Raw genomic sequence first — 14717 nt, forward strand, 5'->3', positions numbered from 1 at the left:
AAATCAATGGTGGGTTTTTTTTTTTTTTTTTAATCTTTAGTAGTTTTGAGTTGCAGATAATACAGAAGAGAGAGAGAGACTCATTTTCTTTTTTGAGTTGGTCTCTATTTCGTATGGAGCTTGACTTTAGCTAAAATTTGAAGTGTGAAGAGGTGGTTGCTTCGGCGTTTCATGGGCGATCTATCGCTCGGCTTTTGCTAACATCAGTTCTAAGGATCCACCTGGGAGCCAGACCGAAGCGGTGGTTTTATTTTTCAGGTGGATTCATGTAATTAACAAGCTGTTCTAGTTTCTAATTTTTCGAAATCAATCCTTAACGAGCGGTTTTTAGTTCTAGGCCAAAATTGCCTACCCGGACTATGCACACCCTTAATGTAAAAGGGTCCAAGGATAGTTTTATGGTCCTTTTCCCTTTTCTTCTTTTATGTTGATAACATAAGCTGGAAATGAAAAGAATTATTCCACTAATCAATGTAGACTTTGATGGGAACCAAATGCCTGTTCATATACCTTTATCATCCAAGTTTCAAGCGGAGGCTTGTTAACTTATGTAAATCTCTTATGTCCAGCCATTGGGAATCCTATTTCCGTGCCGGTAGTTGTCCTCCAACTTTGAGAGGGAGTCCATGGGTGAGCTAGCTATGTGCTTGGTATCAAGATTGTCAGAGATAGGCTTAATATTCTCAGTTTGTCTCAAGAGACTTACATCAAGAAGCTCCTTGAACGATGAAAAAAAGAATTTTTGATTGAAGTGCACGTGCAATTCTTTTTGGGGTTGTGTTGGTGATGTAATTGGTGACATAGCATCTCCATCCACATGTATCCCTTTGCTCCTATATCAAATTTGTCCTTCCCTCTGTTCAACCCAATGGGGCTACCAGCACAAGTGAGGTGAAGACTGTCATCTTGAAAAAGGGCTTTCAAAGGCAGCTGAAAGCCCTCATTAAGAGCCTTCTTACATCACCGCTGGCGTAAGCTTTGACCAATCCTTTTCCCTTTGAATATTGAACTTCTAAAAGACTTTCAATTGCTTCTGGAACTTTTTCTGTCGAACCCACTGAAAAAATGTGTTTTGGAGGACTAGCCAACCCTTTTAATCGGAGTTGTCCAAAAAAAAAAAACCCTTTTAATCGGAGACGGCCCACACATCATTTTAGTTATAGACTATGGTTTTTTTATATTAATTTATCTAACTGTAGCCGCATGGCATCATGATTAACACAAGCCCCCACGTATTGCCCTTATTATATGCATTTCTTGACCAACTCTTTAGGGCCTGAGCACTAGAGGGATGGTACAAGAGGCCAGGGCATGTCATGGGGTACAAGGACAGTGACCCTTTCTTTGCATAGGATTGGCACTTGTTTAATTTAATCGTTTCTTGAAATGAGATTCCTTCTAGAATTTTGCTATTGACATGGCGTTTGAGCAGCCATCCTTGAGCAAACAACTGGATGTAATTACCACAAGGTTTGAATATCAATTGTGTGATTAGATGCGCTTTAAATATCATTTGGTCATACCGGAAGTGGAAATAGTCTCGCCCAAAAATTTATCATGTGTTTTGAAGTTTCTTGAACTAAAGATATTTATTCTTTTTGGTCTTCACATTTGAACCCATTACGAATTTTCTTTTATATCAAACACTTTTAATCTTTCCGACACATGGACATGACCATTTTGAGTTATTTATAACTTTATCAATGTTGTCCTAAAGTTAAAAAAAATCAAGTACTAATGTTGAAATGTAATTGTCCCAAACATAACACCCCTAAGTCAAATACAGTAATACGCTTGGTGCCCTTAAATTCCTACAAGAATGACTAATGAGAGAGATTCGAGAATTAGATGAATGTAACACTGCTTACTCTGATATCATGAAAATCCAAATCGAACCGTCGGACATTCCTATTTCGATAAGTGTGAAAAGGCTTTTAACTTTGTTTTGGTCTTCCAATGCGTTTCCAGGTCAAAGTTTGCCATGCAGACTCTGGCATCATTTGTTCATATTATCACTGTTACCAGTTGCTTTTGATTAAAGTTGGACCATCACTGTCTTTCAAGATTTAATAATGGCCTCCTAGACTAATCACCAAACAGGGTCTTGCTTGCACCATGTTTCATAAAGAAGGAAACGAAAAGATCAATCGTGATTTGAGTCATTTGACGACAGAACTTTCTTTTTCTATTATTATTGCTCATGATTAAAGAATACAAATGCCACGACGGCTATATTCTGTAGCTGGATTGTTGACAATTGAGTGCTTTGCTACTGAACTATTGACCTGTTTCTGTGCTTCATTATAAAAATCAGAGCGAAATAGCTCGAGTCTAATTAGCAAAGATATTATGGAAAAATGGACAATATCTAGACCAGACGGTGGAACCGATCCTGAAAAAAAAGAGATTAATACGAAATTCTGTACCTCGCAATCATATCTAATCTAGGATTAACTAGTCGCTTGAGATGATTCGTGTGATGACGATAAGGGCTAGCCTTGATTAATAAAAAAGATATAATAAAATCTATTCCTCACAATGGGGTCTCTACCAACGCGAGGCGATTTCGACACAAGCACAAAGCCATAAGCTTGTGTGACGGCCCTCTAAATTGGTTGTCTATATTGTCTAAGTACTATATATCTTGTGTGGAAAGATTTTTAAGATGTCAGTATTTTGATGAAGCGGTAGTGACGAGCCCACCAACATCAAATTTTTGAGTGGCGAATGATATATAGTAGTTATGGCTCAAATCATATATTTTGTAATAGGTGCGAGACGCTTATAGTATCGTGTGAAGGAGCTTGATAGCGTTGGCTGTCCCTCCTCACTATTTCGCCATGCATGCACCGGCATAACCTCTTTCCTATATTTGTCGTGTAAAGAATGAGGGCACATTTTTCTTATTATTTTTCGTTTTCTCATTTTTTGTCCATTTGTGTGAAACCAAGGAAAGTTACAATGGGGAAAACCTAGGCATCATCATCGTCAAAGGGACAAAGAACTAATGGCACGGACCGATTCAACGTACCTTCCACAAGTGGCTTGAAAGAACTTGGCCCCATCTGTCTTCCTTTTCTTTGTCCTTCCTCAAATCTTCCCTTTCTTTTCATCTTCCTACGGTCCTTCCCAACTCGCCATCTGTTCTTCTCTCCTTCATGGACTGCTTGATCCTCTTCAATGGAAAATTCAAGCCCTGATGGCCAGTTTGAATATGGTCAAGCACAATATGTGTTGGCAAAGGAAGACGCAAAGGGTGTAGTCAATAGTAGTCTCATGTAAACCTTAGCCATCATCGATATACTTTTGATAAAACTGAAGATGTGATGTTATCATTTTTGAAATCTAACGTGAGAAATCACCTAATCACAACATAGAAGAGAAATTGAGAGCTAAAAAATGAGGCATGCTTGTTCCAACTCATCGAAAAAGTTTGAATGTCTAATTAAATTACTTTGTCAGTGTTCAAATGAAGAGAAATGGCATAGTCTTACAAAATGTGAAACTTTGCAACTAATAGGTGGCTTTTCGCACTAAAGTGAGAAATCAATGCCTAAACTCGCAAACTAATTCACCAAAATCCCCTTCCTCAGTTATCTCTACATATCTTGGACATTAGTATCCAATTCATCAAAGCATGAAAAAGTTTCAAAAGCATCAACGATCACAAAAGACTAGCCAAATGGGTGATGTCTCCACTTCAGAAGACCCCTTCAAGTTGCTTGAAAACCTGGTTACTGTCCATACTTCGGGCCACCAGCTGACCAGGAGATGGCAAGTGAGCAGCGCGACAAGTGGATCCAAATCAACGCAGGCACGTCCCTGTCGCCATGAGTCATCGAAACGAAAATGAAATCATCACATGATGTCACTTTGAATTCTCATCTGACCAGAGGCCGCCATGCCCACGAGTGCCTTTGACTCACGTGCGCAAATTTTGATTTCTGGGGTCCTCATTAACGACCACGCTTTCTAGTCAGTGCCCACCGAAGTTCATCCAATCTTGCCCTCTTTTCGATTCCCCCCCTATCACGATCTCCATCACTTTGGCCTTTTCCCCATCGATCATGTGAACTCCCATTTTCCTTTTTGAATCCCGACAGTGTTCCCTCCCTCCTCCCTTCGTGCCTATATATGTACAAATCGCACGAGGCCACTTCCTTCAACTTCATGTGACCACACCAGCTCGCTTTCTTGAATTTGCCTCTCTTGATTTCTTGGTCAAAGAAGCGATTGAAATTCAACATACAACACCATCATGGATTGGGATTCTTCTCTCTTCCAGTACCCGAGTTTATCGGAGTTCTCCACTGATTGTTCTTCCTTCAATTCCTCAGAATCTCATCATTTTTCCCTTGATTGCAACCCCGGTACTTACTTCGCCCGCCGTCGCTTCCTTTCAACGAGAACGACTCCGAAGAAATGCTCCTCTACGGAGTCCTGGCCACGGCAAGGGACTACTCCTTGGACACCATCTCTTCCTCGCACGTCGCTAGAGACCACGAGGAAGTGAACTCGAGGTCGGGAGACGTCGTCCACCTGGACGGCAACGAAGGCGAGCCCGCCAGGGAGGCCTCGTACCGGGGGGTGCGGCGCAGGCCGTGGGGGAAGTACGCGGCGGAGATAAGGGACTCGACGAGGAACGGGGTCCGGGTCTGGCTCGGGACGTTCGACACGGCCGAGGAGGCCGCCCTGGCCTACGACCAGGCCGCGATCGCGATGCGGGGCCCGCTGGCCGTGCTCAACTTCCCTCCGGAGGTGGCCTACAGGTCCCTCCAAGAATTGGCGGGTCAGGACAACGGCATTCTGGGGCTTCAGGAGGGCGCCGGCTCGCCGGTCCTCGCCCTCAAAAAGAGGCACTCCATGAAGAGGAAGTCCGAGATGAAGAAGAAGAAGGAGAAGGAGCAGATGCTGAAGAATGTGGTGGTGCTGGAGGATCTCGGAGCTGCCTACTTGGAGGAGCTCCTCAAAGTATCTGAAGACCCTAGCCCTTGGTGATCCAAGACTTTTTTTTTTACTTTAACTTGCAAGAATCTACCCAAGGATTTCTGCCGAGGAGGAGTTGTTTCTTATATTTCAAATCTCTCTTCTTCATCTAGTAAGCTTAGATTGTGCAATCTGGGTTCTTCTCTGGATAAATTGAGATTGGAACTCATGATTGAGATAGTGGAGGGTACCCAAGTGGTGATCTACTATTTTCGTCGGTCCTACGATTCTTTTGTCAACAAAGACAGGGGGGGGCGACACCTTTTTCTTTTTGTCTTTGCACGGTATTTGTGGATGGTTATGATAATACAGGTTGCTGCACATTGATTCTGACCGTTGTGACAGTTACAGGACCGTGTCCTGGTGGTGCTAATTGTGCGTCTTGGGAATGGCTTTGGACCAAGGAAAGATGGGTTTTGAATTATATGGATGAATCATTTGTTAATTTAGTAATGATTAATGCAATATTTCGATATGAAATATAGAGCCTACACTTGGCCACGGAGGCAAGCAGGGGATGCACGGCACCCGCCCTCTCACCCCCATCACCTTCCATCTATAAAGAGCGTCTTGTTAATTTTCATCAATGTTCGATTTTTCTTTATTTGGTGCAACGATCTTTCTCCTTTCAAAAAAAAAAAAGAATTTGACATTTAAAGGAACTTTTCTATTTGTAGTATCAATACTATGATAGTAACGAAGTTAACATGTGTCTTTCCAAAAAAAGAAATTTTGCAAAATAAATTTGAGGATTCATAATGAGAAATAGTACACTTTTAACAATACCCTTTGTCTCATTGTTATTTTGTTCTTCAATTCTTTACATCACGTGACTCCTCTTTCAACCCCTAATCGATAGATCAAATATGCCGAATTTATCGGCATGTCTTATCTCACATTCGACAAGGGTCATTGTGAAATAAAATCACTTGGTCCCTACAATCAACCCCTCTTTTTTCCACCAAATTTCAGGACCTGCATAAACTTTTTGGATTTGGAAACAAAATATCTCTGAATCCGTTCAAATATAGAACCCCATACACTGTACTTTTCCCCTTGTTTGAAGAGGCGAATTGCCTAGAGCATCTTTTTTTTTTTTTGGTAAGGACCTAGAGCATCTTTTGTCCTTGCATTGGAGCCGAATTCCCGAACTTGGACCGGTCAAACGGCTTCTCCCGCACGTGAGGCTCGTGAACTCAACGAGAAACATTTGACCGAGCCGGCGAAGAATCCTCGGCTTCGATTTGGAGAGTCCTAGGCTAGGCCGCAGCCAGAGAGGTGAAAACTGACAGGCAAACGTCATTTCTTGTCCAAAGCCATCGAAACTTGTCAGACCCATGTCCGGAACCGAACCGAGCAACATAGGAATGGTCGAATTTTGGTCCCTCAGGCAAGGGACTAGAACCCCAGGTGAAGTTTACTCCAGCTGACTGGGGAAGAACAATCGAAGAGCAATGCTCATGTGCATCGATGAGAAAGTGTCAAGAAAAGCAGCCTGCTGATGATAAAAGATGAATCTTTCATGAAAGCAGCAGCAGCAGCAGCAACGAATTGGCTAAATTCGAGGCTGCTTCATGGGAAAAGCAGGCACGTGCAGTTTCGCATCGCTCCGTCGCTTCTTCAATGCTGTCCCGCTGGAAGATCTCAGCTTGGCCACGCTTTCGTTTCCACGGTCAATCTCTCGAGCACCTCACAGGCACGCCACCCTCACGATCTTTCCGTCGACCTCAACCGGACCAAGCAAGCCCACGCCTTGTTGACCAAGACCCACTTCACTCGTACTCACGTGGATCATCAACCCCACTTGGGTTCTGCGGCTCGTGTCGATTTCCTCGTGACATCTTACATCAAGAACGGCTCCCCTGAAGCTGCAATTGGAGTATACGTGTGCGCGCGTGAAGCTGGTTACGTATTGGACTGTTTTACCATACCTTCAGTCCTTAAAGCCTGCGGGCAAGTTTCGTGCTGGCGGGTGGGGAAGGAAATTCACGGGTTCTCGACGAAGTCCGGATTTGACGGCGATGTTTTCGTGCTTAATTCGATGGTTTTTATGTATGGGGAATGTGGGCATGTGGCACTCGCGCGGTCTTTGTTTGACGAAATGCCCAAAAGGGATGCTGTTTCCTGGAGCACGATGATTCGGTGCTATCGCCACATTGGACTAGTTGAGAAAGCGTTAGAATTGGTGAAGGAAATGCACATTGTGAATGTAAAGCCTAATGAGGCTGCCCTGGTGAATATGGCCAATCTTTTCGCAGATTTGGGTAACTTCGGGATGGCAAAAGCTATGCATGCTTATGCAATAAGAACTGCAACTGGCGGCTATGCTGATGAGAATATGGGAGTTATGTTAAGTACTGCTTTGATGGATATGCATGCCAAATGCAGCAACTTGGCTTTTGCGCATACGCTCTTTGACGGGTTGACTCAGAAGAACATTGTTGCATGGACTGTGATGATTTCAGGCTACATCCGATGTTGCAAGTTAAAAGAAGGAGCTGATCTTTTCAAAAAAATGATTGAAGAAGGCCTTCGCCCAAATGAAGTAACATTGTTGAGTTTGATCATAGAGTGTGGATCTCTTAAAGCTTTGCAACTCGGCAAACAGATACATGCATATATCTCTAGACACTGTTTGGACATCTCTATAGCTGCGTCCGCTGGTCTAATTGATATGTATGGAAAATGCAGCAACGCTAAATATGCTAGGGCACTCTTTGATCACATAGAGAACAGAGATTTCTTCACATGGTCAGCAATGGTTTCAGCTTATGCTCGAGCAGCACTCATTGATCAAACTTTCTATTGCTTCGTCCTAATGAGGGCCGAAGGGTTAAGTCCAGATAGGGAAACCATAGTCAACATCCTACTCGCGTGCGCAGGCACCGGTGCATTTGCCTTGGGCAGGCGGATCCATGTTTACCTCAACAAGTGTGGCATGAATGATGTGATTCTCAAAACAGCACTCGTCGACATGTATGCTAAGTGTGGCGACATAGTTGGAGCCCATGTGCTGTTTGCTGAGGCAATATATCATGACATGTGTATGTGGAATGCCATGATTGGCGGTTACGGAAAGCATGGTTGTGGAAAAGAGGCTCTGGAACTCTTCCGAGAAATGGAGGAATCGGGCATTAAGCCGAATGATATGACGTATATTGTAGTTTTGCAGGCTTGCAGTCATGCTGGGTTAGTAGCAGAAGGAAAGAGGGTTTTCCATGAATTGGTCAATAGCCGCGTGTTGGTCCCCAAAATTGAGCACTATGGATGTATGGTCGACCTTCTTGGTCGAGCTGGGATGCTTGAGGAGGCATATGAAGTGATCAAAAGCATGCCAATCAAACCCAACTGCATTATATGGGGTGCTTTATATGCTGCCTCGAAGCTGTTTAAGAATTCTAAGATGGAGATGTTGGCGTCCAAGCAGATTACGGAAATTGGACCTCGGAGTTCTGGTTACGATGTTAATGTATATAACGCTGCAGACAGATGGAGTGATGTAGAAGAGGTTAGGAGGAGAGTGACGAATTCAAGAACTAAGAAAGAAGCAGGTGTGAGCGTCATCGAAGTTGCCATCAGAGGTTGATTAGGGTGACTTGGGGAAGAAAAGGTGGCTTAAGTTGGGAACTAGGAACAAGCACCACCTGATAATTAGATCTATCCTTCTTCAGCGGGAAGTTGTGGAAGCAATTGTACAATTTTCTTCCAAACAGTAGAGTGAATATTTAACTTGTCCCTAGAGTATAGTAAATTTACATAAGTTGCATATGCAGATAAACAAAATAGATACCGATAAACACAGGAATGAATCTGTGATATCTCTCTCTCCCTCTCTATGCTGTCCACAGTAAAATGTGCATAAAATATATACTACGTTGTGCGGGCCTCATCTTAACGGCATTCATTTCTTTCAACACCTCACCTGTGACGCAAGCATGTGACAAAGGAAAATTAGTTCTGAGGACAGTTGATTGTCTATCCAGGTCGCATTGCAAGAAAATTCTCAGTTTGATCAAGAAGTTCCAATCAGTCAATTCACAGTATGCCGGGTGATTTTTGTTTGTACAAGCAACTCCCTATGAACAATTGATGTCAACAATCCCAATAATCACCCTCCCCCATGAAAACCAATTACTAATGCTACACAAGGAGGAAGAAATGTTCAACCAAGCCATTGCTGAGCGCGACGATCTCCACTACCTCCAACAGAATGCCTAATGCTGATCTTTTCGGTAGAATATTTTTGCTGAAGCCACTCAAAAGCATTCACATCAAGTTTCCCAGACACAGATTTCCCTTGCTTTCTGCGATTTTGCTGCTCTCGAATGGAAGCCCAAAGTTTTGTGATGGCCTCCCTCTGTTTAGATGTGAACCTTGACACGTTATCAAAGGCATGCTTTACTAATATGTCTATGACCGTCTGACACCTGCAAAGAAGTTTCCGCTCTCAAAATATGGTTGATATTGAATCACAAGCAAAAAGGAAACAAGTTCTTGACACAGGCCCAAAGAAATTACCATGGAGTTTTGTACCGGCGTGCAGCGATCTCTAAACAGACAATCAAGGCTTCTCTCTCCGACTTGAGAAATCTCTTATGTTCATCCTCTTCTTCCTTCCTCATCTTGGCTGCCATATCTTTCTTTCCCTTTGAATTTTCATCTTTCTTCGCTTTACTCGGGATAAGTGCATCAAGCCCAAATGGGTCAAGCTCTCCCTCGTTATTGGCTCCCAGATGATTATCAGGAGGCAGCTCCTGATTCCCAGGCAGATCAGTTGATTCCTTCTCAGCTTCCAGAGCTGCAGCTTCCTCTATGTCATCAGCCTCAGTAGCAACTGGTAGATTGGATATGGTGTCTTTTATTCTTCCAGCAGTTCTGGAGAACTTATGATATGTCCCAGGAAAGAAGGCCATTCAAACAAAGATAGATGGTCCATCAGTTTCAACCAAAAACAGATGAAATGGTTTGTCTAAAAGAATCGATCTCTCACGAACAGCAAGGATATTATACTTCCAATGAGAAATTATAAATTTGTGTATACAGATTTTCAAAGCTGCAACACTGCATTGAGAGAAAAGAATATTGAGGTGTCCTACACAAAGTGTATGCTTACCAGGAAATGCTCTTGAATAACTTAAAAGGAGACCATTTAAGATAGGAGACAGGACCACTGGGATAAAATCATACTAAAGCCCACTGTGGAACCATACAAGAAAACTGAAGTAGAAATTGCAATTGAACTGAACACGGCATCATAATGTTAGAATTTCTTTTTTATCGGTGAAAACTCAGTTAGCAATAATAAAAATCATACAATGCAAGATAAGGACGGGCATATACTGTCAATTTTCAAAAGTACGTGTAATAAAAATCTGGAGTTACTTGCAGGATATATAAAAATGATATTACCATGAGTTAATACCAATTCTATCATAATAAGAAAAAACTTAAATACAAAAAGAGGATTAGTCAATTACAAGATACTATAAGAATAATCTAATAATTGAATCATACTGCTACTTCCTGCTATCCAATGAGAAATCAAAAGAGAATTATATTTGTATGTTAATATGTCATGATATAATCAAAACTTTGATATTTTGATACACAAATTATGAATGACGTGGCACATAATTAATTGAACAATGAAAGTACGTTAAATAAATTGAAATGATGTTCTTTTTCCTGAGTATAATATGGCAAGTATTTTATATGTGTATACTACGTTATACTCCAAAAGAACAAGTATTTTTTCATAGATTCAATAAAGGTGCAGGAGACGGAAGTTTCATTGATTATCATGCAATTTACACTAATATATGCAAAAGTTTGACCTATTTAACTAACAAAGGGTGAAATGGGGTCGGGATGAGGGGCCAGTGAAGCTACCAGCTCTACGCATTACCATGATGGCATTACTGATGATGCTAAACAAAGACAATATTACCACTACCACATATCGAACTATTACCATACAGAGCCAACACAACTGCATGATACTTTAATATGGGAAGACTATCAAAAAGAGACTTAAAGTTATTCCTGAGAAAAACCGAAACTTAAATGGCCACCAACAAATGCTACACAATTTACAAAAACTTGCCTTGGACAAAGAGACAAATAATGATGCAAGCATTAACATTGAACTAGAACGAGATAAATCCAAAGGCAAAGACAAAGTTGTACCACAAAGCTGTCATCAGTGAACAGATCATTTGCCACCACCGCCTGAATTGTCCATGTAGTCAACTGATTTTTTTGCTTATCACTTAAATGCTGGAAGAAAATAATAAGGTAGTAGCATCTTTTAGGGATTTTTTATCATAATAACCCTGACATATCAAACTTCATTAATAATAGGAGCCACGTCCATACCTCAGCTGCATCTTGCGCCGCAGAGAACAATGCATGATAATCTGCCCGCACTGATTGATCAGTACAAGCTGTCGACAAAGACATTGCAGCTTCGAGTATGGCAAAGAAGTAATCCCTCGTCCCGGGCTTCACGCTCCCTGCCTGTATCAACTGTATGGCCAGCTTCGACGCCTTGCCAAGCTTTGTGGGATTTCGGATGTGAGATGCAATTTTCTTCATGGCATCTATGACTTGAGCTTCCGAGGCATCTGTATGCGTCTTGAACCTCAAACGTTTCCCCAACTCGGCACCTAAACACGAATGACTAGCCATTCAGATCGATCCATGAAAACACTAACACCACCGTCGCCACAAGAACAAATTTTTCTCACAAGAAACAACTCCATATTTCGAACTCCTTCATAACACTTGTACTTGAACAAACACAAAACTTCTTTCGGCTGCTAGGGCTGGCAAATCATCAATGGGACTAACGCCAGCACAAGTCACAACAATTCCAGCCGTTCGACAGGTTCCACTAGAAAAACCAATCTCGCAGCCCTCGAAACGAGAGAGACCCATCAACGATCAACCTCAAACGGAGCACCCACGACACACCGGCGACAAAACGATCAAACCCAGAGAACGGAACGAGCACAGTACCCATCAAAAAAGAACGACAGACAAAACCGACCATCTACAGGAAACGGGCTGCGCAGCTCGGCTAACGGAGAATTCGGGTTACCTGGAGGGGGATTGGGCTCGTCGGACTTGGGCCGCTTGAGGGCGCTCTTGAGAGCAGGACGCGGCGGAGGCGATGGCGGAGGCGGCGGAGGCGGAACAGGGGACGGGGCGCGAGGCTTCCCTCCTCCCCGTACCTGCTCTCGCTCTGGAGCTTGGGCCTCTTGTGGGTTCGAAGAAGGTGGCGGCAACCCTTCGAACAGATCCTCCACCATTTCCTCTTCTCTCTCTGTCTCTCTCTCTCTCTCTCTCTCTCTGGAGCGTGCCGTGCTGCGGTTCTCCGTCCTCCCCCTGGATCAGCAGCAGCAGCAGCTCGACAGGAAAGATCGAAGCTTTTCGTCATTCGTACAGGACTCGATCCGAGGAAGGATTCGGTTCGGGCCGCGTCTTTTCGGGCCCACAGACCAGGCCCCGAAAACACAGCCCAGGCCCAGGACTTCCGTCGAGGCCCGGCCCGGCCCGGCCCATAGGCTCCTGTTGTTTTGGGTGGAACCGTAGCCCAGTTGAATCTCCGGCGTGTCCACTTGGACAAGAAGTATGTTCTTCCGCCGAAAGTTGGACGAGAATTGAAGCTTCGATAAGATAGAAGACAGAAACCCTAAACAGATGATTTGGCCGTTGATGGTTTTGACAAGGCCATGATGGAATCAGTCACTTCGCACATGCCCCCTAGTCGTTCTAGACATTCGGCGCGATTTTCCCAATTCACGTAAGTTTTATTTATATGATCGGTGTATTTAGTATCACTCGACATGAAAAATAACTAATTCAAACCACAATACATCATATAAATGTTGGAAGACGATTTCATGTGCCAGAATTCGCAAAGTTTTATTTAAATCATCGGCATATTTAGTATCGCTCAACAATGAGAAATACTTAATCTAATTCACAGTACTTCGTAATGCCGGAAGATGATTTCATGAGCTGCGTTTGTATAGTTTTATTTAAATCATCCGCGTATTTAGTATCGAAGAGAAATAAATAATCCGATCCATGGTACATCGTATATGTGCCGGAAGACGATTTCATGCTCTAAATTCATCACCATGATTTTCGTTGGGCTCTTGTTTCAAATGACGAGGCAGGTTCATCTATTTTAAAAAAATTTGGAGGGAGAATCACAAGTAAGATTGAGAACTTTAACTAGAAGGTTATAATATAGGGGGGAAAAGAGAGTATATTCCATCTGCACCTCGGTCTAAAATTCATCAAAGATTTGACTTTTTTGGGGGGGTCGCCATTGCCATAACTCTCATTGAATGAAAATTTCTCGAAGTCATCATCAATTGGTTCATTAAACAATTCGTGGTATGTCAAACTATGAAACTGCCATCCTTAATTTGCTCGAGTATCATAGTGTATGTATGTGTCTCGTGTTGGTCGCATTGACCTAAACTTTAGTAATAATCACTTCCCTTGCCTATGTCAACGCCAGGTTTGGTGAGTATTATTGAAATAATGTCTAAAAAAGGAATTTAAAAAAAGAGGCAAAGTAGAACAAAGATTAGGGTTTCATCACAGCTCTTTGCCAGCGATGTAATTTTTTTGTCCACAAGTAATATATCATGACTAAGACATGCGCAAGTATGCAACTCTATTATATTCATTATATATATGAGAAAAAATTAATCACTCAAAATCACATCAATAAGTTTAATTGCTCGTGACAGCTTTACACGCGTCGCGGAATGTCTCACTCGAGACGCAACCACTTGCCGAGAAGGGCTCTCCGCAACCCCAGGACAGCACCGCTAATCCCACCATGCGATAGTGGCGTTGAAATTTCATGCTTGAGCAATCTTATCGAGCTCTATGCTTCGATTATTTTGTGCTTATAATCGTTAACTGAAGAAATAAAAAAAAAAGGAATTCTTTTTCATGAGTGGTGGGAAGGGAAGCTAAATTAAGCTCTGATACGGATTTGTCTTTCATTCAAAGGTATCCTAGCGCTTCATATTCGCTCGAAGTTTGCTTCCAAAAATACAACCACAAACTAAATCGTCATCAAATTTGAATTTTTTTTCATTAGAGGGGGCTTGTACATGCACCCGCAAATAATATACATACTACCGTCGCTTTAGCGCACCAGATCGCAGTTTAAAAAAGAAAGAAAGATAAAGTAAAATAAAATAAAATAAAATACAAACCCTACCCTAGCTAATGGGCACACATTAGATCAAGACTTCAAAACACATGCTCATCAAAATCAAAACCGCAAAAAAGAGGACCAACCTTCCCCAAGAAAACCCTCCCCTTATATTAAATTAATCATGCTGCTATGTGATTAGTCAAAGTGAAAGAAAAGATTTGCACCTTGCTTGTTCATAGAGAGAGAGAGGCATGGACCATGCAAGCTCCCCATAAAGGCACGGGGCCACCAGAGCTGAACGAACGCACGAGCTAAACAATTCGATCCGTCCATTTCCTTCGCCATTTAACAAACTTATCTCCTCCCCCTCAACTTGCCCTTAAAAAAATAAGCAGAACAAATTGGTTTCGGACCGTCCAACGCCCTTTCGCTGTGTCGTGTTAATTAATCTTTCGGCTTTCGCCCGGTCAAAAGCCTCAGTTTTCTTCGGGGTTACCTGCGACCGCAATTCATTGGTTGCTTGTTGTGACCCAGATGGATTTTT

At 42.5% G+C, this 14717-nt stretch overlaps 3 protein-coding genes across 3 annotated transcripts; 2 read left to right on the forward strand and 1 right to left on the reverse strand.

The window, feature by feature from the left end:
- Positions 1–4368: 4368 nt before the first annotated feature.
- On the forward strand, positions 4369–5320 carry LOC104415379 (ethylene-response factor C3; the record flags this gene model as incomplete). The annotated part of the gene is made up of 1 exon (XM_010026670.3): positions 4369–5320. A coding segment is annotated over one exon (630 nt), but the record flags the coding sequence as incomplete, so codon positions are not given.
- A 1167-nt stretch (positions 5321–6487) lies between these two features.
- On the forward strand, positions 6488–8572 carry LOC104417605 (pentatricopeptide repeat-containing protein At1g11290, chloroplastic). The gene has a single exon (XM_010028853.3). The coding sequence runs from the start codon at positions 6488–6490 to the stop codon at positions 8570–8572; it is 2085 nt and encodes a 694-aa protein (XP_010027155.2).
- A 403-nt stretch (positions 8573–8975) lies between these two features.
- Positions 8976–12396, reverse strand: LOC104415380. Its single transcript, XM_010026671.3, has 5 exons — positions 12086–12396; positions 11362–11651; positions 11173–11262; positions 9505–9869; positions 8976–9413 (listed from the first exon to the last, which is right to left on the reverse strand). The coding sequence occupies exons 1-5, from the start codon at positions 12294–12296 to the stop codon at positions 9149–9151; spliced, it is 1221 nt and encodes a 406-aa protein (XP_010024973.1). The 5' UTR covers positions 12297–12396; the 3' UTR covers positions 8976–9148.
- Between the last annotated feature and the right edge of the window lie 2321 nt (positions 12397–14717).

Source organism: Eucalyptus grandis, chromosome 8 (genome assembly GCF_016545825.1).
Source record: "Eucalyptus grandis isolate ANBG69807.140 chromosome 8, ASM1654582v1, whole genome shotgun sequence".
Lineage (NCBI taxonomy): Eukaryota > Viridiplantae > Streptophyta > Magnoliopsida > Myrtales > Myrtaceae > Eucalyptus > Eucalyptus grandis.